At 42.1% G+C, this 23814-nt stretch overlaps 1 protein-coding gene across 1 annotated transcript in view; it reads left to right on the forward strand.

The window, feature by feature from the left end:
• Positions 1 to 23814, forward strand: part of LOC102838046 (inhibitor of carbonic anhydrase-like) — a 51258-nt gene that overhangs the window by 2125 nt on the left and 25319 nt on the right. The window contains exons 2-10 of the mRNA XM_006846641.1: positions 1301 to 1409; positions 3786 to 3944; positions 5188 to 5335; positions 6282 to 6337; positions 11646 to 11824; positions 13738 to 13909; positions 16048 to 16190; positions 19685 to 19775; positions 20797 to 20853. Of these exons, the coding sequence (XP_006846704.1) occupies positions 1301 to 1409; positions 3786 to 3944; positions 5188 to 5335; positions 6282 to 6337; positions 11646 to 11824; positions 13738 to 13909; positions 16048 to 16190; positions 19685 to 19775; positions 20797 to 20853 (1114 nt within the window). The remainder of the gene's footprint in view (positions 1 to 1300; positions 1410 to 3785; positions 3945 to 5187; positions 5336 to 6281; positions 6338 to 11645; positions 11825 to 13737; positions 13910 to 16047; positions 16191 to 19684; positions 19776 to 20796; positions 20854 to 23814) is intronic.

A 23814-nucleotide genomic window follows, 5' to 3' on the forward strand; every position in this document is an offset into this window, starting at 1 on the left:
CTATAAAAACTATTTGAAGGCTCTATTCAAATTGATAAGAAATAATTAAGAATAGCTAGCTAAAACCAAAGCACTCACAAAAAAATGATAACTAATAAATAATAGAAACAATAAATGAAAATCAGTCATCCATTTTAATAATCAAAGAAGTGCAAATAAGACCTTTCTTAAAGTAGCAACTTATTTCTAGTAATGTAATATCATTTCTTAAATGATACTGCTTCTTGCTTGTAGGCTTGCACTGAAATTGGTATGTATTGCTATTGCTTTATAAATGTCTACATCATTCTGGAAAACTATATTTACAACATTGTGGAACCTGGTTAAGTAGTCTCTATGACTATTGTATTCACATCTGGCATTGAGCATGCAGTCTAGAAGGGAAGATGTATGTAAAGTGGAGAAGAGCAAGAACAAGCTGGAACCCAGGGTCATGAGCTGGAGACCACTGGGATGAGCTGACATCTGTGTCCGTTCTTATTGTCTCTGATTGATGGTGTTCCCCAGGCCCTGTGACTGTCTTGATTTTATAGAAACAAATTCAAGTTGGTTTCTGATGCATGCAACCAATAGAGTAGGTGGATAGGTAGGTAGATAGATATTGTAGAATGAGATGCAGAGAAAGGGAGACAAGTATATAGAAACAATACCAAGTTAACAAAAATCCAACCTCATTTCTGAGAAGAGGCTATAAGATTGTGATTCTCATGTCGGTCAACAAACCAACTTAGTGGAATTCAAATCTGGGAATGGACAAGTAAATCAATTCATTCATTAATTTACTTGCTTTTTCAACAAACATTTATTGAGTACCAACTGATGTTGGGTCTTCTAGGTGGTAGGATTCAGCATTAAATTTGTTGTTGTTGTTAGGTGCCATCGAGTTGGTACCATCTCATAGTGACCTTATGCACAGCAGAACGTAACACTGCCCGATCCTGAGCCAATCTCACTATTGTTGCCACACTTGAGCCCAATGAGGCAGCAGTAAATGAAACAGGCAAAAATGTCCCTGCCCTCATAGAGCTTACATTCTGCAGGGGAGAACATACAACAAAAAAGTTTATGAGATGATAAGACTAAGGAGTAAAACAAAGGGACATCTGGAATGTAGGAGGTTTTAAGAGTGTGGTCCATGAAGGCCTTACTAAGCAGGGGACATTTAAGTGAAGAACTGAGGAAGATGAGGAAAATCTAAACCATACCAGTAACTATGGAGCAAGTGTTCCTGGTAGAGGACTTAAATGAGTCTTCTGGAGAGGGGAGGGACTTCATTGTGGTCTGATCTTGTTTCTTCTAGGCAAACCAAGCAGATGCTGTGACTCTTGAAGCAGGATGGGTGTTTGATGCATCCCTGGCCCCTTACAACCTGAAACCTGTCGTGGCAGAGTTCTATGGGTCAAAAGACAGTATGTTCTCACATTAAACTCATTTTACAGAAACTTCTACTTTTAGCAGTTGGTAGTAGAGTGACTGTGGACCTTGCTATAGAATCTAGTTAAGAGGAAAATGAATATAATATTTTGCACCTCAAAAAATTTTTTAAAAAGCAAGTTATGTTGGGGATATGCTATTTTTAATGGCTTTTTTCATGGATTATTGGCATAAAATAAACTGCACATACTCAATGTACAATTTGAAGTTTTGACTTATATATACTCTGTGAAACTATCACCAAATTAAGATAATAAACATATTAATCACTCTTAAAAGTTTATATGTACCTCTTTGTCATTCTTCCATGCTGTTCCTCCCCCATCTCCAGACAGCTGCTGATCTGCTTTGTGTCTATAAATTAGTTTGCATTTTCTATAATTTTATATAAATGCAATCATACAGTACGAACGCTTTTTTTTTGTTTGACTTCTTTCATTCAGTATTATTACTTTGAGATCCATTCATATGGTTTTGTGCACCAGTAGTTTATCCCTTTTTATTGCTAAATAGTATTCCATTGTTTAGATATAACACAATTGATTTTTTCAACTGTTGAAAGACATTTGGATTGTTTCTGGTTTGGCACTCTTAAAAATAAGTCTGCTATAAGCTTTTATTTCTCTTAGCTAAGTATCTGGAAATAGAATGGCTGGGTTATATGCTAAGTGTAGGTTTAATTTTTAAGAAACTATCAAGTTTTTGCAAGGTTGAATAATAATAATGAATCTGAAAAAAAAAATCTCATAACAAGGGTGAACTTGGAGAACATTATGCTGAATGAAATTGTTGTTGTTGTTGTTAAGTGCTGTCGAGTCAGTTCCGACCCATAGCGACCCTGTACAGGGTTTCTGAGGCTGTAAATTTCTATGGGAGCAGAAAGCTTCATCTTTCTCCCGTGAAGCAGCTGGTAGTTTCGAACTGCTGACCTTACGGTTCGCAGCCCAATTTGTAACCACTACACTATTAGTTAGTCACAAAATAAAAAATTTTGTATGAGACCACTATTGTAAAAAATTTTCATGGTAAAAGAAACATTCTTTGATGGTTAGCAGGGGTGGAAGGGAAGAGAGAGTAGACGTGTGTTAACTTGAGTGACAGGGAAGGCAATAATAAAGAATAAAAGGCAAGGAATAAGGAGGGATAGGGAAACATGATGAATGGAAATGCAGAGTGCTGACACGTTGTGGGGATTATAACCAATGTCACAGAACAACCTGTGTATGAATTATTGATTGGAAAACAAGTTTTCTATGTAAACTTTCATGTAGAGCACAATAAAATGTTCAAAAAATAATAAAGAATAAATATTGTGACCCTAAAAAAAAAAGACAGTATGTTCTCGCTGGGGAACAGCACATGTCTGTGTTGCCATGGCAACCATGGGGGGAGGCAAGGTCTTGGTCAGCTTACATTCGTAGGGAACAAAGTTGTTGGATTGAGTGAGGTGGTTCCTGACAGTAACCTGCAAGGACTGGGTATTGGTTCTCCCTAGGAAGCTATGAACTTTGTGCACCTGAAAGTCATGCTGTTGTTGCTGATGTAAGGGCAGTGTCCACAGCTTGTGATTGGGGAGGTACTGTCTGGAGTCAATCACCCACCCAGTGGGGTTGCACCAAGGGAAGTCTCATCTTTGGAGACACACAGGAGCTCTGATAACCTCTTCCCTGTGCTAAGTAACCTGCAGGTGCTACAGAACCCAGGACCTGCATTTTGTTGTGCAGAGGGACTCTGGGGGAGTCTAAGAATCTGGCTTTGCCCCTTTCCCAAACGTTTCCACTAGTGTCATTGCATGAAAACCCAGCCTGCCTCTGTCTGACTCCAACTTTCAGGGCTCTGTCAAAATCCTGGGGATAACTGCATCCTGTCCCTCACACCTTCACCTACTGCCTAGGCTGCAAACAGAGAAGCAGAGAAGGGTGCAAAGCCTTTAGGTAACATCACAATTACCTGGAGTGTTATCATGGTGCTGTAGAATTAGCATGGATTGAGGTGGAGTTCAAACCCACCAGTTATTCCTTGGAAACCTTATACAGGGTCACTGTGAGTCACGACCAACTCGACAGCATTTAACAACAACAACAGAGGTCTACTAAAGAACATTCCACAGAGTTCTTGTCTCCCCATTGACTTGGAGGAACTGGCAAAAAAGGTGTTAGTTTTATTGGTTTGAAAAGGGACCATTTCGTTTTCCTGTAAATCAAGTGTGTTTTTCATTCCCTTTTCTGCGTATTTGCTAAGGGATATGCTGTAGGTCCTCCCCAAAGTTCCCCACTGCATAGACTCTGGAAGACTAGTACCAATGATGGTACGTCTTCCTTTTGCCCTTCCTTCCTCCCTACCCTTTGCAGATCCTCAAACCCACTATTATGCTGTAGCTGTGGCACTGAAGGGCAGTGGTTTCCAGCTGAACGAGCTCAGACACAAGAAGACCTGCCACACAGGCCTGGGCAGATCCACAGGATGGAATGTCCCCATCAGCTTACTTTTCTCTGACTTGGCGGAGCCCCGTGTACCAATTGAGAACGGTAAGCTGGCAGAAGGGTGGATACATCTGGGCAAGTGTCTCTATTCCAGTTGCCCACACAGGCCACATTGAGACTACATAGTCACTAGGAACGTAACATGTGTGTTGAACTCTGAGGGGATCAGGGAAGGGTAAGATTCAAGCTTTAAACCCAAGGCAGGATTCCTCTGGGAGCTAGCACCTGAGACTTTTCTTCTCTCAGCAAAGATGCATTTATCTCTCTGCACTCCTGACAGCCCCACAAGCATGGTAATCCCAGTAGGTTTGTTTTGACTAAGGCCATCATTGAGGGCCCCTGAGAAAAGGGGGCATTCCCTCCAGCTTCCCAGAAGGCTCAGTAGGAGATTACAGTTGCTTGCCAGCATTCAGGCCTCAGTGGCTTGGGTAAGGGCATGGGGCACCAGCAAAGCAGAGATGAGTGGAATGGAGCTATAATATCTCTTGTGTACTCTCGCTTCTTGTTCAGTTATAGCAGCAAACATGAAGTTCAGCTGCCTTTTCAGCCCTTGAGAGATGATGGCTGAATCTTTTTGTCCTTGGTGAAAGTGCACCTTTTGGAGTCCTACCAGCCTCTGCAGCATTTGTGATCTGACCGTGATAGGGATAAGGAGCTAATGATGGCACTGGATGGCATGCTGCCACCTGGCCCACACCTCTGGGGACTTGTTCTACCCTTTCTTGGGGTTTCTGCTTGTCTCAGCGTCAGGCATGTGGTTGGCATGACCCCTACCTCATCAGCTCCCTCCATAGGGTCCCAGAAGAGGGATCTCCTTGAACTATCACAACCTCTACATGCAGAGGAAAGTGGGATGGGGTGACTGGGGCTATGTCCTAAAGAAAGAAAGCTGTTAGGGGTTGGCTGTCACGTGATTGAGGGTTCTGCATGCCCCTTTGTACACTCCATCCTGGTGAGTTACCAGAGGCTAGTGGCTCTGGGCTGCAGTTGTGGTTCAGTGTCAATCAGCAGCTCTTGCACCTAGAGTGGACAGCTTTGGAAAACGTTCTCATGGACTTAGCCCTGGTGCACACGACTGTGATGTGTGTGAAGACCCACTTCCTTGAGCACAGGCAATGTCAGCCACCTCTGGCAGGCTGCATGTAATTAGCCTAGGATAATCCTGGAAGTGTCTGCAGACTCGTGGTTCTCAGACAGGGCCACCCCATTCACACACACACAACACAGAGGTCCCCAGCCAGCTTATGCCTGTGATCTCTGTGTTCAACAGCAGTGTCCAAGTTCTTCTCGGGCAGCTGTGTCCCCTGTGCAGATTCTAAAAGTTTCCCCAACCTGTGTCAATTATGTGCTGGGACAAGAACAGCCAAGTGTGCCTGCAACTCCCAGGAACCATACTTCGGCTACTCAGGTGCCTTCAAGTGAGTGAGACCATCTGCTACTCCTTCTTACTTCAAAGATGGAAGATAAGTTCTACCCCACTCCCCCACTGCCCCAGATCATCAGTGTGAAACCCAGGGTTCTGAGTCCCTCCTGTGGCCAAGCCTCACTTCTTTGGGAGACAACTCTTTGCTCTTCAGAGAGTGTCCTTGGTATGCTCCTGGACCAGGAAGGAGATAGGCCATCTCTAAGACTCTGATATTCTCTACCACAGGCCTGGACTCCACGAACAGACTACCCCCGCCCCCTGTGTCTTTCTGCCGAGTATCTTCTTGTGCCAGGGACCAATGTCTGACTCTCCCCACCTCCTCCTCAACCTTCTGACCTGAGAGAAACTGGTTGAGGATCTGAGGCTATCAAAAGTCTTTACCCACCGTGTAAAGACTTTAAATTCCTATTTAATAAAAAAAAAAAGTTATTTTGCTGCCTTTAGAAAGGAACATGAAATCTCTCTTCTTGCTTCATTCCCCACACCCCTACCCTTCCCCTTCCCATAGTTGCCCACAATGTTAGTTTCCATGGCCCTTTCTTAAAACCAGGACTTGACTTAGAGTGGGGGATTCAAGGTCAGTCTCATAGACAAGGCTATCACCTCTGGCTGTTGGCATGACCTCCACCTCATCAGCACCCTCCATGGGTTCCCAGAAGAGGGATCCCCATGAACTACCACTACCTCTGGGTATTAAGGAGGTAGGGTGGGTGTGGATAGGACTGTGTTTTGAGGTGATAGAGGGCTGTCAGGGATTGACTGACTTGCCCAGTATCTAGAGTTCTTCATGGCCCCTCCAGAGCTTCCCTGCTGATGAGTTATCATAACTCAGGGCTCTAGAGCTTAGGGTGGAGGCATACCCTTGGAGGGGCTGCATGAGGGAGTGGTTGGGCCATGTGAGTCATAGGTGGCCTGACTACCTCTCTCCTGTTCCACAGGTGTCTGAAGAATGGTGTTGGGGATGTGTGTTTTGTGAGGCACATGACAGTGTTTGGTAAGTGCTGGCGGAAGAAGACCATGTGAAGTTTTACCCAAACCAGGGGAACTGATTCTTGCCTAAATAATTTCTTACAGCTAGAGATTTGTGATGCCAAGATCTTTAATATCACAGAAGAATTTTGTGTAAAGAACATTTCTGTTGTTTGTACTTTGCTCAGCACTCAATTTGTTCGACTTTTAAAATTCCACTAAACAAATGTTCTGAGCTTGTTCAAATAAAACTTGTTGTTATGTTCCATCAAGTTGGTTAACTACTCATGATGACCCTACTCACAAGAGAATGAAATATTACCCAGTCTTGTTCCAGTCTCACAGTTGTTGTTACGCTTGAGCCCATTTTTGCGGCAGTGGGTCAAGTCCATCTTGTTGTGGGTCCTTCTCTTTTTTCCTAGTCCTCTATTTGACCTACCATGATGTCCTTTTCGAGGGATTGGGTCCTTCTGATGTTATGTGCAAGTATATAAACAAAATCTCACCATCCTGGTGTCTAAGGAGCATTCTGGCTGTACTTCTTCCAAGACAGGTTTGTTTGTTCCTCTGACAGTCCATGATACTTTCAACATTCCTTGCCAACACCATAATTCAAATGCCTGGATTCTTCTTCAGTCTTCCTTATTCATTGTCCAGCTTTCAGATGAATATGAGGCCATTGAAAATTCCATGGTTTGGGTCAGGCACACCTTAATCCTCCTAGTGATATCATTGCTTTTTACACTTTAAAGAGGTGTTTTGCAGCAGATTTGCCTAATGCAATAAGTTGTTTGATTTCTTGATTGCTTCCATGAACATTGATTGTGGATCCAAGTAGAATGAAATCCCTGACAATTTTAATCTTTTCTCCATCTATGATGCTGTTGTTTATTGGTACCTTTGTGAAGACATTTGTTTTCTTTACATTGAGTTGTAATCCATACTGAAGGCTATATTCTTTATCTTCATCAGAAAGTGCTTCAAGTCCTCTTCACTTTCAGCAAGCAAGGTTGTATCATTTGCATATCACAGGTTGTTAATGAATCTTCCTCCAATTCTAATGCTACATTCTTCTTCATATAGTTCAGATTCTCAGTTTATTTGCTCAGCAACCAGATTGAATAGTGTGGTAAAAGGATACAATCCCAACACACACCTTTCCTGATTTTAAACCATACAGTATCCACTTGTTCTGTTTGAACAACTGCCTTGTTCTATACACAGGTTCCTCATGATCACAATGAAGTGCTCTGGAATCCCCATTCTTCACAATGTTATCCATAGTTTATTATGATCCACAGACTCGAATACCTTTGCATAGTCCATAAAACACAAGTAAACACCTTGATGGTATTCTCTGCTTTCAGCCAAGATACATCTGAGATCAGCGATGGTATCCCTTATACCACATCCTCTTATGAATCTGACTAGAATTTCTGGCAGTTCCCTGTTTATATGCTATTACTACCATTTAAAAATTATCTTGAACAAAATTTTTCTTGCATGTAATTTTTTTTTTAAATTGTGAATTATGTGACAGTTTACATGGGAGAACATTAGCTTTACATTCATCCTATCATATATTGTTTCATTGCCATGGTTAAAATCCCCTCCATGCATCATCAATCAAACAAAGGGTATACCCTGCAAGCCTGCCTCCGGGTCGTCAGCACATAGCCCCTTTCCTTCTCTGGGTCTAAAGTCCCCAGCCGCTCCATCTCTCCATGTCATCTTCTCTGCCTCCATCTCTGACATCACTGCTTCTCTGGGTAGTGTCCCATTCTCCACTCTTGTCCCTTGATGGTTCCAGGGACCTCTGCTCTTAGACTGAAAAGTCAATCACTCCCCTCATTTGCTACAAAACATCTACCTTTACATTTCCAACCCTCACAATCAGTCCTGATAACAATTATTCACTATTGTATCACAAGAGACCCATCTGCATTTCATTGCATCAGCCCCGCCTAGACAGATTAAATACTACTCACTAGAGATTCTACCTTCCTACAAGCCCTCTGGATCTAGGTTCCCTCTTGAAAGCTTGTAAGCCAGTCACTTCTTGCCTTTGTAGCCCCCCACCCCCCATTTTGGGTAGCCAGTGTCCAAGTTGCATGTGATTTTAATGAGATTGGTAATTTCTGCATTCTGTAGGGTCACCTTTCTTTGGATTGGGCACAAATATGTATCTCTTCCAGTTGATTAGTTAGTTGGTTCCAAATTTCTTGGCATAGACTAGTGAGTCCTTTCAGTACTGCCTCAGTTAGTTGAAACATTTCAACTGATATTCCATTAATTCCTGGAGCCTTGTTTTTCAACAATGCCTTCAGTGTAGCTTTGACTTCTTCCTTCAGTACCACTGGTTCTTGATTACATGTTACATCCTGGAATGGTTGAATGTTAACCAGCTCTTTTTGGTAGAGAGACACTGTATCTTCCTTCCATATTGTTGTTGTTAGGTGCTATTGAGTTGGTTCCAACCCATAGTGACCCTGTGCACAGCAAAACAAAACACTGTCTGGTCCTGCCCCATTGTCACAACTGTTGTTGTGTTTGAGTACATTGTTGCTACCACTGTGTCATTCCATCTCCTCTTTTTCACTGACCCTCCACTTTACCAAGCATGATGTCCTTCTCCAGGGACCGGTTCCTCTTGACAACATATCCAAAGTATAAGAAATGAAGTCTTGCTATTATCATTTTTAAGGATCTGTACTACTTCCAAGGCAGATTTGTTTGTTCTTCTGGAAGTCCATGGTACTTTCAATATTCTTCTCCAACACCGTAATTCAAATGCATCATTTCTTCCCTGTCTTTATTACTCATTGTCCAACTTTTGCATATATATGAAGCGATTGAAAATACCATGGCTTGGGTCAGGTGTACCTTAGTCCTCCAGGTGACATCTTTGTTCTTTAACGTTTTAGAGTTTTTTAGCAGCAGATTTGCCTAATGAAATACGACCTTTGATTTCTTGACTGCTGCTTCTATGAATATTGATTGTGGATTCAAGCAAAATGAAAAGAATCCTTTAATATTGCAACTTGAGGCTTAAATTTTTTTTTTCAGTTCTTCTAGGTTGAGAAATGTTAAGCATATTCTTCTCTTTTGTTTTTTCTAATCACAGGTTAGAAATACTTTACATTGTCTTCTCAAACTGCCCTTTGAAATTTTCTGTTCAGTCCATTTACTTCCTCATTTCTTCCATTTGTTTTAGCTAGTCTATATTCAAGAGCAAGTTTCAAAGTCTGTTCTGACATTCACTTGGGTCTTTTCTTTGTTTCCTGTCTTTTAAGTAATGACCTTTTGCTTTCTTTAAGTATGATGTTCTTCAAGTTATCCATAACTAGTCTGGTCTCCAATCATTAATGTTCAGTGCATTAAATCTATTCTTGAGATGGTCTCTAAATTCAGGTGGGATAGACTCAGGATTGCATTTTGGCTCTTGTGGACTTATTTACATTTTCTCCAGCTTCAGACTGAACTTGCATATGAGCAGTTGATGGTCTGTTTCACAGTTGGCCCCTGGCCTTGTTTTAGCTGATGATATGGAGCTTCCCCATCATCACTTCGCACAGTTGAAATCAGTTTGATTCATTTGTATTCCATCTGGTGATACACAGGAAATAGTGTGTAAATACTTACCAACTTATAAAGCAAAACAAGTTTTAATAATAAAATTCTCTTAGTTATTGAAATATTAGTTTCAAAATGAATCACATTCTCTTGAATGCTTCATGATAAATGTCTCCCAAATGCTGCAAACACCTAAAGCAAGCACACAAATTATTTTAATGGCTTCAGAACTTGTTAAGTACCGTTGAGTTGATTCTGACTCATGGCGACCCTGTTTAGAGTTTCTGAGAAATGACTGGTGAGTTTGAACCACTGACCTTGTGGTTCAAACAGACCTTGTAGTCTAGTTCATTATCTCAAAGAGCCACACCAGGTGTCCATAAATACATGAAAAATGAAATCTGTTACCAAAGTACTAAGGAGCTCTGGTAGCATAGTGGTTATGAGTCGGGCCGCTAATCTCACTACCAGCTGTTCCACAGGAGAAAGATGAGGCTTTCTGCTCCCATAAAGATTTACAGCCTCAGAAACCCTGTACAGGGTCGCTATGAGTCAGAACCGACCCCACAGCACATAACAGCAGCAGCAGCAGCTACCAAAGTACTATTGCCATGGGCATAACTGATATTTTAAAAATTTCTGTATTTGAAAAAAAAAAGAAATCAACCTAATGTCACTTGTCTTCTCCTATTCAAGATCCATTATTGCCTTGAAAGGAGAATTTTATGAAGGACAAAATACTGGGTTTTAGTAGTGGGAATGCAAGTTTGTGTCAAACAGAGGTCTGCTCCTGCCATGCTGGGCCCTTGGGTGACTTCAGAGGAGAAGATCTGCAGCATTAGATCATATTGATTCTTTTAATTAGTAGTTCTAACATTACTAAATTGTTGGGTCTTTTTCTGTAAAATACAAAAATTTTAAATTTATTTTCTCTATAATATACTGAATTTAAATTTTAGCTATTCACAGGAACTCCTTCTCTTTAAGATGAGATTTCTTAACAACACCAAAGACATTTTAATGCCATGGGAATTAAAACGCCAGTTTTCTTCACAGGATCTTCCAGCCCTCTTTGTCTTTGTAGCATGTCCTGACTGGTCCCCTAAACCCTCTCATGGTCTTTCCCCAAGAGTGGAGTGTTGCTAAATTAATGGGGTCCTGATTTGTTCTAGTGTGGGAGCACCTCAGTTCCAGACTGGCTGAGACTCTGATATTTTCATGTTAATTCTCTCAGTTTCCTCATCTCTAGAATGAAATAATTAATTATATTATCAGTTTCCTTGAATTATTGACAGGTTTACATAAAACAGCACCATCTTTGGTGTGGCATGAGTGGTTAGCACATATTTGCCTGGTGTGGCGCTGTAGGATAAGCACTGGACTACTAACCACAAGGTCAGTGGTTCAAACTCACCAGCTGCTCCTTGGAAAACCTACATAGGTTTGCTATGAGTTGGAACTGACTCAAAGGCACTTAGCAACAACAACAATCACTATTCATATCAGCAAAGCCACGGAAACCTGGGACAGTTGCAGGGATCTTGGGTCAGTCATGCACCCCTGCCCTGTGACAACCTGGATATGAAATAGTGAGACTGTCATTTCATTTCCCAAGGCCTCAGGTTTCTCATCTGTGCAAGTGTTTGGAAAACATTCTGTCAGCCCCCTTTAGGTCAAAAATAGTGTGATTCGGCGAGGGATAGGGAACCACTGTTATGAATTCTGCCTGCAGATGCTCATATGGGCTTTCTCTTCCTCAGAGAACCTACCAGATAAGGTGCACAGGGACCAGTATGAGCTGCTCTGTCCAGACAACACGCGGAAGCCAGTACACGCATACAAAGAGTGCCACCTGGCCAAGGTCCCCTCTCATGCTGTTGTGGCCCGAAACGTGTCTGGCAAGGAGGACTTGATTTGGGAGCTTCTCAACAAAGCGCAGGTACTCCATTTGCCTTCCTACTTCACGGTTCTTGCTTGGGCTTGGGGGTCTTCCTTCCTTGAGAGCTTGTTACTTTATAAGTTTTTCTGTGTCGCAGCAAGAACTACAGCACACATTACCCACATCACTGACAAGTCTTTGACTGTACATTGTATGGATAACAGAAGCCATGAAATCCTTGTTGGCATCACCAAACTAGTGGGCCCAAGATTCTGCATAGGCTCCTTGTTGCCCCATCTCCATTCTAAACAGGGCCTTCAGATTGTAACCCAGATGCTCCCCATTATCATATTGGCAAGTGTTCTCTCCCTCCTGATCCCTCTCTGCTCTCCGACAGGGCCCCTGGGAGTTAGCAGTCTCTCCTTTGGACAACCTCCAGGCTTCAGCACAGTTATCTCTGTTAGTGTTCTCTGCTAAGTGCTGCAAAGTCAGACCAGAATCTGACAAAGACCCTGGCCTCAAGTCCTCACAGACAAGCATGAGAAACCCAATAAATATCCCTAAGCATTACAGCTGGATAATCAGTTGTTATTGTTGTTGTTAGGTGCCATCGAGTTGGTACTGACCCATAGCGACCTTATGCACAGTAGAACGAAACACTGTCCGATCCTGGGCCAACCTCACTATTGTTGCCACGCTTGAGTCCATCGATGCTGCCACTTGGCCAATCCATCTCATTGGGGGTCTTCCTCTTTTTCTCTGACCCTCCACCTTACCAAACATGATATCCTTCTCCAGCGACTGGTCCCTCCTGACAATATGTCTGAAGTATGAGAAATGAAGTTTGGCCATCTTGGCCTCTAAGGAGCATTATGGCTGCAGGATAATCAGTTGTTGTTGTTGTTGTTGTTGTTATGTGCCATAGAGTCGGTTCCGACTCATAGCGTCTCTGTACAGGGTTTCCGAGGTTGTAAGTCTTTACGGGAGCAGAAAGCCTTATCTTTCTCTCGTGGAACAGCTGGTAGTTTCGAACTGCTGACCATGAGATTAACAGCCCGATTCATAAGCACTACCCTACCAGAGGTCCTTAGGATAATCAGTACCACCTTGAAAATATGGATTGGGCACTTTGCAGAGGACAGGGGTGCTGATCTGCATGGACTCTCTGGGAAGATTCCTGAGCTGTGTGTACCCCAAGGAAGTGGGTGGGGGTATTGTCAGGGAGGGCAGCAGGTGCCATTGCATGCAGATAGTTGAATGAGCATGTGGGCAGGAGCAGCCATTAGTCAGGAAGGGCTCTGGACAGGTCAGCTGGAGTCATAGGCTCTTCAGTTGGTTGTGTGGTTGTTGTTAAGTGCCATTGAGTCCATTCTGACCCATAGTGACCCTATATAGGGTCTCTGAGGAGTGGCTGGTGAGTTTGAACTGCTGACCTTGTGGTTCAAACTGACCTTGAGGTTGAGTGCTTATCCTATAGCACCACACCAGAACTCAGTTGGTTTAGTTAGAAGCCAGAAAAGGGAAGGGACCACTTGAAGTGTTTCAGCTGGTCCTTCACTGGCAGACCCAAGTTCAGGGGAAGAGCCCCAACTCCTGACCTCCAACCCCAGAGCACCAGTGGTTCCAGGAGGAAGACCCGTGTTCCACTGCCTGAGGGCCATCAGATTGCCAGGCAGGAAGCAATCTCACAGACTGCCTGTGGGAATCAGCCTTGGCACTGGAGAGGGCCAGCACACATGTAACTCTCAGCCCCCATGTACAGGCCTACGGGGGCAGTCCTGGAAATCTCCCGGATGACACACAAGGCAGACATGGGGGGATGTGTCCTGTAGAGAGATCTGAGACTCCATGAGCCACTGAGACTTTGGAGGGCATTGACCGGTGTCTGTACTCTGGAGTCCATGATTTTCTCCCCTTTGGCTTTCTTGTCTGACTTTTTCCTTTCTTCACTCCTTCTCTTAACCTTTGTAAAGGAATATTTTGGAAGAGACAAGTCAACAGAATTTCAGCTCTTTGGCTCTCCTTACGGGAAGGACCTGTTGTTCACAGACGCTGCCCACGGTTTCCTAAAGGTCCCCCCTAAGATGGATGCCCGGCTGTACCTGGGATACGAGCACATCACTGCCATTCAGCATCTAAAGGGAGGTATGTAGAGTCTAGGGGTGAAGGAGACATGTTGAGCTTGGGCAGGGTTCCTGATAAGGCTTTATAGGTGCCTGCACACCTCATTCAACATTGAACCCTTGTGGGGTTCAAGGAGCTACTGAATACATTGGGTTCATACTGAGATTTTCTGCTGAGCTGGGAGAAAGACCTTGTGTGGTCCAGTAGGATAAGTACTCAACCTCAAGGCTGGTTTGAACCTCAAGGTTGACACTTCAAACCCACTAAGTGCTTCTCAAAAACCATAGGCTCACTGTGAGTTGGAACCAACTTGACAACACTTAACAGCAACAACATGTGTTAACAAAAACAAAAGAGTTTTGAAGATCTTTGAAGTGATGATGGTACTCTTTTGTATTATTTTGGATTACCCCACCCAACATAGGGCTATTTGACCAGTGAAATAGCTCATCCTTAACTGAAGTGGGAACTATACTTTCAGAGGATTTTGATACCATTCCTACCTTCCATTATATTGGGTTTATTTCTTCCTTCTCTTCTCTCCCTTTCTTCTCTTTTGGTTAACTGTCGAGCACTTAGCCTCTGTGCCACAGGCTCCATCCTTTTTAGTTAACCAGTAGTTCTTGATGAGCTACAAAGCTCAGTCACCGTGTTAGACATGTTGAATGTGGGCATACACTGTGTTAGTCATGTTGGCTGTGGGCGTACAGTGGTGAGCTGGGACACTGAGTGAGGGCCGAGCAAACAGACCCACAACAAAACAGAATATGCATTTATAAGCTGGGGTATGCTCTCTGGGTTGTTAATTAGACTTCCTCCAATCCTGATGCCACGTTGTTCTTCATATCACCCATTTTCTCGGATTATTTGCTCAGCATACAGGTTGAATAAGTATGTTGAAATAATACAACCCTGTCTCACACCTTTTTAAATTTTAAACCATTAAATGTTCCCATGTTCTGTTTGAATAACTGCTTCTTGGCCCTGGTACAGATTCCTCATGAGCAGAATTAAGTGTTCTGGAATACTCATACTTTGCAATATTGTCCATAGTTAACAACCTGCGATATGCAGCTGATACAACCTTGTTTGCTGAAAGTGACAAGGACTTAAAATACTTACTGATGAAGATCAAAGACTATATAGCCTTCAGTATGGATTGCATCTCAATGTAAAGAAAACAAAAATCCTCACTACTGAATCAATAAACAACATTCTTATCAACGGAGAAAAGATTGAAGTTGTCAAGGACTTCATTCTTCTTGGATCAACTATCAACACTCATAGAGGCAGCAGTCAAAAAATCAAGCGAAGTATTGCATTAGGCAATTCTGCTGCACAAGACCTTTTTAAAGTGTTGAAGAACAAAGATGTCAGCTTGACGACTAAGGTGCACCTGACCCAATCCATGGTATTTTCAGTAACCTCATATGCATACAAAAGCTGGACAGTGAATAAGGAAGACCGTAGAAGAATTGATGTTTTTGAGTTATGGTGTTAGAGGAGAATATTGAAAGTGCTATGGGCTATCAAAAGAAACAACAGATCTGTGTTGGAAGAAGTGCAGCCAGAGTGATCCTTGGAGGCCAAGATGACCAAACTTTATCTTTCATACTATAGACATATTGTCAAGAGGGAACAGTGGCTGGAAAAGGATGTCATGTTTGGTAAGGTGGAGGGTCAGAGAAATAGAAGAAGACCCCCACCGAGATGGATTGGCCAAGTGGCAGCATGAATGGCATGAATGGGCTCAAGCGTGACAACAATTGTGAGGTTGGCCCAGGACCAGGCAGTGCTTCATCCTGTTGTGTATAAGGTCGCTATGAGTCAGCACCAACTCAATGGCACCTAACAACAACAAAAATGCTCTCTGTGTGGGAAAACTCAATCTTGTAATAGCAAAGCCCACAAGAACCTGAGCCAGGCTCTAAGAGGGCTCCCCTAGGCAAGTGAGGTCAGGAGCTCTGCTTTACCATTCTTGTCCTCATACCTCTTGGAGAGTGGTAGGCAGAAAGGAGTGTGCCATGGGAATGGGACAGGCCTAGCTGACTGCTACCAGTGGGAGCCCATGTTGGGTAGACACTCCACAGACAGCAACACAAAGCCTCCAGTCCCATCTTGGTGCTTCCTTAGGACTCTCTCTTTTCTGCCTATCCTAGGTGAAGTCGACTCCAAGAAGGTACAGTGGTGTTCAGTGGGTACCCACGAGAGGGCCAAGTGTGGCACCTGGAGTGCTGTGAGTGGCGGCGCTTTGGTGTGCACCATGAAGGAGACCACCGATGACTGTATCGCTGCCATTGTGGTACGCTGGGCCCCTCCTGCACTGCTGGTGCAGATACCATACATGCAGCACCTCTTTGAGTCTGACATTGAAGGCCCCATTCCCAGACTCTTCCCCATCAGCCATTATACCTATCCTCTGTTGCCACCTCCCATAGTTGCCCCCCTGGCCACTCCACCTCAGGATTGGGTGGGGTCTAACAGAAATTCAGAGCCAACCCAAGACCCAGAATTTTTTGGGCCTTAAGTTCTAGAGTCCAGGGAGCTCTAGGAGTATCCTAAGAGCTATGGAAAGTGGGGGGCCATTCCCTAGGTGTGGTCTGGGTGGATTGTGACAGAAAATTGCCATTTGCAGTTCTTTAGTTGTAAATTGAATTTATTTTCTGATTATAAAAAATTCCATGCCAGTACAGAAATGGAAAATAAATAAAATCCCTTATAATAATTTATCTCAGAGGCCATCAATCATGCAATCTTTAAATTGTGAAGTTATGTTGTTATTGAATTTCTATTTCACTATGAGTGTGTGATATCCTTGTGATTAGAAAAAATATGTTAACAGACTAAGAAGTTGACAAATTTAAACGACTGGACGAACAATACGATTCTAATTTTGGTAAATCTTCCTGGTACCATAAAAATGATATGATTAAGAGCCTGCTTTTATACAGTCTCCTAAATTTGTCAATTAAAAGGATTAAAAGAATTTGAGTGCTCATAACATTGCCTGGCAGTTTATAAATTTATAATTTAAAAAACCACTTATACTAAGCTGTCAATAAATGCTAAATGTTATTATTATTATTCCATGATTCTTTCTATTATTATTTTAAATGTTGAGCACAATTGGTATACTTTGCTAGGTAGTGAAATAGTCATTAAAATACCTATATGATATTCAATCTAATATTTCTGCCTCAATTTACTTAACAAATTTCTAGCTATCTATATTTTTATTGGAGTTCTAGTGTGGCACTGCAGAATAATGTGCTGGACTGAAAGGTCAGTTTGAAGCTCAAGGTTGGTGGTTCAAATCCACCAGTGTTCCTTGGAAACCCAATACAGGGTTACTATGGGTCAGAATTGATTTGAAGGCACTTTACAACAACATATTTGTCTTAGCTCCAAATCCTCTGCTATTATCGATAATATGATATTAAATACCTATGTATCATAATTTTGTTTCTGAATATCTTTAATATTATCTTTAACAGACTTTTGTAATATATAATGTATAAATTAAATATATAAATAAAAATTGTTGTTGTTGTTTACAGTTAATTCTGAATTACAAGCAATCCTATGTAACAAAGTAGACCTGACCCATAGAGTATCCTAGACTGTAACCTTTATGGAGCAGATAGCTAGGTCTTTTTTCCTGCCGAGGAGCTAATGGGTTTGTACTTCCCACATTTTGGTTAGCAGCCAAGCACTTAACCACTGTGCTACCAAGGCTTCTTTAAATTATAAGTATATAATTATCTTTAACTATATATTTCATAGTGTCTTTACTAGTAACTCTAAATAATGGTTTTAGAGTACTATTGTGTGTTAGGCATGTTCATGAACCCTGGAATGGCACTGTAGGATAAGCATTATACTGCAAACTGCACTAACTGCAGGTCAAACCCATCAGCCGCTCTCTGAAACCCTGTACAAGGTCACTTTGAGTCAGAACCAACTCAATGGCATGTAACAATAATTACAACAACTCACATTAACTTATATAATCCTCACAATAAATCGTGAAGTAGGTTTTATACCTGTTTTATAGATGTAAAATATGCATTTTTGTTGTTGTTATGTGCCACTGAGTTGACTCCAACTCATAGTGACCCTGTATAGGGTTTCCAAGGAGAGACTGGTGGATTTGAACCACTGACCTTGTGGCTCAAACAGACCTTGTGGTCAAGTGCTTTTCCTACAGTATCACAGCAGGACTCCAAAATATGCATTTGGGATAATATTTAGAGTTATGTGCTCTGGAGAAGTCAGATCCTAAAAGGTCAATGCCATAAAGGTTACTAGCAAAAGCTAAGGAATTGAAGTAAGTCTAAGTATTCGTGGTACCATCTATCTATTGGACAAATGAACATTTCTGTACTTCAGTTAAGGAATCCTGCTGGTGCTTTGGGTAAGGCTTTAGGCTGTTAACTACAAGTTCAGTTCAAACCCACCAGCTGATCATCATAAGAAAAATAATAAGGCTGTCTGATCTTGTAAAGATTGATAGTTATGGAAACCCTATGGAACAGCTGTATTCTGTCCTATCGGGTCATTATGAGTCCACATTAATTCGATGGCAGTGGGTGGGTGCTTCAGTTAAGGGTCCCTGATGGTACAGTGATAAAGTGCTAAGCTGTTAACTGAAAGGTGAGTGGTTCAAACCCACCAGCTGCTCCATGGGAGAAAGATGTGGCAGTCTGTGTCTGTAAAGATTTGTTCTTGTTGTTAAGTGCCATTGAGTCTATTCTGACTCATAACAACCCTGCATAGGGTTTCTGAGGAGCCACTGATGAGCTTGAACCACCGACCTGGTTCAAACTCACCTTGCAGTCTAGCACATTAACCCAGGTGCCACACCAGGACTACTGTAACGATTTACTGCTTTGGAAACCCTGTGGGATAGTTTTGGTCTGTTCTACAGGGTTAGTAAGAGTCCTGGTGTGGTACTGTAGGATAAGTACTAACTGCTAACCCACCAGCCACTCCTCAGAATTTCCAAACAGGGTTGCTATGATGGCATGGAACAATAATATATGGTCAATATGAGTTGCAATTTGACTTGCTGACAGACAGCACGTTTCATTTTTTGATCTTAGTGCTTCAATTTACCAATATGTAAAGGGTTAAAATTATAATATCTGCATCATTTGTGAGGAATAAATGATATAATGACTTATTCTTTATCATGTTTGGAAAAGGGCCTGATGCATATAGTAAGGACTCCATATGTTTTGGCTGTTGCAATGAGTACTGTTTCAGGATAGATTTCTAGAGAGTCAGTGACTATGTCAAAAACAGTGTTTTAACTCCATGCCCTTACCTTGATCTAAGTATTCAGTTTTTAGCTTTGTTGCTAGAGAAATAAATTGATTTAAATAGTAATCTAATTATTAATATATAATTTGAGAAATTAATTATTGATGAAAAATCTTTATTGCGCCAAAGCTCTGAGTACAGTACTAATGGGATTATGGGTACAGATTTAAAAGGAAGAAACACGATCTATGCTTTAAACTGATTCAGTGCACTCCCTGACTCTGGAACTGTGAATCATTGGGGAGTGACGGTGGTCACAAGATGGAGGTGAGGGCATGTCCAGGACTGAGCATGGGTCTCATGAGAGGACACATGGATATCTAGGGAGCATGTCCTGGGTTGGACGATTGCTCCTAGGTCAAACGTGCACACCTAGTTTTCTAATCCCCATATTTCTATGTCAAGGTGATGGAAACCTCTTGGGGGTGGGAGACATCCTCACTATTGTGAAAGCAATTTGGTTTTTAACATCAGACAGGAGAAGCGGATGCCATGAACTTAGACGCAGGATCCATCTATACTGCCGGCAAGTGTGGTTTGGTTCCTGTCCTGGCAGAAAACTACAGTAAGTATAGAGGAGCGTCTCTCTGGTTTTATTTCCTCTGGGTCATGGGCATAGATGAGAAAACAATCCAATTCAGTCCTGATTTACTATTGAGATAGTACTATTGGTAGAGTATAAGGAGCCTGTAAATAACATTTTCCCAGTCCCTCCAAGTCAGAAGCAATTAAGATATGGACCAGGAGTTAGGCAGAAAGAATCCAGACTTTTGTTACTGATTCAATGATAGTGGAGGGCCTGGTATGGTTGGCCACAGGCATGAGAAATCACTCTTGAATTAAAATCTGTTAGTTCAGGGCAGCACGTCTATTGGCTTCCACCACGACTGAGGACATAGCAAATCACATTTGTCACAGGTGAGATGATCTAAACTTCTCTCCTTCCACTGCCTTAAAAAAAAGCCTACATGTACCCAGATCATTTTGACAAATTTACAAAACATTTAACTCAGTCCTTGAAGAGCAGGGCTACCAGATTAGGGATCTTCCTCCTGTGTAGGCCTATCCACATGGAAGCATAAAGCCAGGGGCAAAGACATATATCATTTATGGACACTTACAAAACAACTGTATGAGGTAAACAAAACAAAAGCCGATCTTTAGAGAAATTAAATGACGTGCCCAGTATCACAGAGAAAGTTATAGAATAATTCAGGTCTTTCTGATTCTATAGACTGGCTTCTTTTCTCTGCAACACATTGAGAACACTTGAATTGCACAGCTAATGCAAAGGGATCTTTTGCAAAGATCTTCACTGCTCACTGATCCCTTTCAAAGGGCATCTCACTTTCACTCTCTGCACCTACTTGAGATTCTGGGATGGAACCTAATGTTCAAATGGCAAAAAGCAGGGTAAGGAATAAAATGGGCTTGCAGAACATTAGTTGGTTGAATACCAGTGATAAACGACTTGGTTTGTTCTTCTCATTTTATTCTTGATAGTTGGAAATGAAAAAGATTTTGACTTAGAACCAAGTAATGTGAGTGTTGAATGGCATCTACCTTGATTATGTTATTCTTTCTAGAATTTAAAGATGACAGTGAGGCACGTGGGTCTGAGTGTGTAAATATCCCTGTGGAAGGTGAGTCAGGACCAGAAACACTGGCTTTCAAAGACTTTTGTTGAACAGAAGGTAAGGAATGCCTTAAGAACAAACAAAAATTACTGAAGTTAAAATAAACAAAAGAAGTCACAGTTAATTGTTAGCTGTGTTAACATTTGACATGACATCAGTCATGAAGCTGTAATAATTAATATTATCGTGTAATTTACAGCTGATAGAGGACTACAGCTTGCACTATTTCCATTTCTTCTTCTCAGTCATCCTATGTTGTTATGTATCTTCGAGGTGGTTCTAACTCATAGCAACCTAGTATAGGGTTTCCGAGGCTGTGCATCTTTAGCATGTGTGTATTATTGTCTCATGTTATATAGATGGGGAAACTGAGGCACAAAGACTGTATGACTTACTAGGGCCACATGGATAGGAAGCAGCAGTGCCTGAGGTTGACAACAGGTAGGGTAACTGGACACCCTATACCCTCAGGGCACACCATACTACTGCTGGTTCTGTGCTGCTTGTCCATTTCAGCATAAAGGTTAGCAGTAGGGCAGGAGCCCATTCCTGGCATGTATGGGTTGAGTACAGGCCTCACAACAGGAAAGCCACTAAAAACACTGCTGCTAATGAAGAAAGAAAATTGCCTTTCAGCTTTGAGCCTGCTGGAAGCTAAGAACAGGGGAGTAAACCTCATGTTTAGAATAGCAAAAAATCATCATTGACGAGTTCTCCCATCTTGTGATGTCAGGAAGGCAGAGGGACTGTGTCTGTCCCAGAAAGACTATGTCTGAGACATTAAATGGAGTCCTGGTGTGGCACTGTAGGAGAAGCACTGGACTGCTAACTGCAAGGTCAACAGTTCAAACCCACCAGCCCTCCTTGGAGACCCTATACAGGGCATTATGAGTCAGAACTGACTCAACAGCACTTAACAACAACAGACATTGAACAGAGCTGTGGTTCTCAAAGTGAAGTGTCAACATCACTTGAGAACTTGCTAGATGTGAAAATTCTCAAGCCTTACCATAAAACAAGTCATGTTGTTTTCAAGGGCTTCATATGCATGTGAAACAGGACAATTAATAAGGAAGACCAAAGAAAAAATGATGCATTTAAATTATGGTGTTGGCCAAGAATATTGAATCTATCACGGACTTCCAGAAGAATGAACAAATCTGTCTTGGAAGAAACACAGCCAGAATGCTCCTAAGAATCAAGGATGGCAAGACTACTCTTGGACTTCTAGAGACCAGTCCCTGGAGAACGCCATCACGTTTGATGTCGACTCAGCAGAAAAGAGGAAGGCCCTTAAGGAAATAGATTGACACAGTGGCTGCTACAATGTGCTCAAACATAACAATTGTGAGGATGGCTCAGGACTAGGCAGTATTTCGTTCTGTTGTACACAGGGACGCTATGAGTTGGAACTGACTGGACAGCACCTAACAACAACAATAACAATCATAGACCTAATGAGTCAGGAAGTCTGAGGGTGGAGTTCAGTGATCTGGTGGGGAAGGGGTGTGTGTCATGAATCTTCCAGGTGATTTTGATGTACAGTGAAAAACCACTATATAATGGAAAACAGGTAGTCCCTTGAACCTGGAGTTTCTTGGTAGACCAAGTGGAGAAGCACTGGATTTGGAGTACTGCAACACAAGCAGCATTGTGTGCTCTCCTAGGCTTACAAGTCCCTCCCTTGCTCACCCAGCAGCAGCTTCCCTTCATGTGTAGACAGAACCCAAACCCTAGGATGTACTCTAGGCCCTCTCTGTTTTCGTGGCTATGCATGCAGTCTTTCCTGAATTGGTCTTCATCTCCAACCTCAGACATGTATTCATTTTATACTGATCATTTGTTGTTAGCAACAATTCAAGGTTGTTAGTTACTCTCATGTTGACTCAATTTGTGCAGAGTACAACTGCTCCATAGGGTTTTCAATATCGTTGTTGTTGTTAGGTGTCATTCACTGCAATCCTATGCACAACAGAATGAAACACTGCCCCGTCCTGTGACATCCTCATATTTGTTGTTATGTTTGAGCTCATTGCTGCTGTCATTATGTCAGTCCATCTTGTTGGGAGTCTTCCTCTTTTTCATTGACCCTCTACTTTACCAAGCATGATGTCCTTCTCCAGAGACTGATCCCTCATGACTACATGTCCAAAGATTGAAAACTGAAGTCTCCCCATCTTCGCTTCTAAGGAGCATTCTGGATATACTTCTTCTAAGACAGATTTGCTTATTCTTCTGACAGTCCATGGTACTTTCAATATTCTTCCTAAATACTATAATTTCAGATGCATCGATTCTTCTCTGGTCTTCCTTATTCATTATCCATCTTTAACATGCTTATGAGATGATTACAAATACCGTGGCTTGGGTCAGGGGCACCTTATTCCTCAAACAGACATTTTTAGAGGTTTTCAATATGGTTGAAATCTCCAGGAACTGTGGTGATATACAAATGTAGGCCAATGAAGATTCATACAAAACTGTTTTTACTGTGATGGAGTCAAGACAGAGAATAGTTAACCACACAGGCATACATTCACACACACACAAATAAGTAATGATAATTAATGCCATGTATAAAGAAATAGTGACACCTCAAGAAAGACACTACCAATTTCTGTTACTGGAATGATAAGATCTCGCAGTGGCCTTGCAGGGAAATCTACTTCACCAAAAGAGGGCCTCTGGTATTGCTTCTGCCACTGATAAGACTGCTGTGATGAATGTGATTTACTTTTCCTGCTACTGTATGTTCTCAGCTCTGAGAACTTCTGATCCCACAGTAACTCTCTGGGAGAAGTATCACCTCACCATGTGATACATGAAGAAATTTAGGCTCCCAAATACTCAATGACTTGTTTGAGGTCCTTTAGGCAGTAACTGGCAAGACAGAGCTTCCACTTACCTGCTGAACTTGAACTTCCAATTTGTCCAAGCTTGAACATAAAGAACTGATCCTGAACTATA

Source organism: Chrysochloris asiatica, unplaced genomic scaffold (assembly GCF_000296735.1).
Source record: "Chrysochloris asiatica unplaced genomic scaffold, ChrAsi1.0 scaffold00028, whole genome shotgun sequence".
In the NCBI taxonomy this organism is placed as follows: Eukaryota; Metazoa; Chordata; class Mammalia; order Afrosoricida; family Chrysochloridae; genus Chrysochloris; species Chrysochloris asiatica.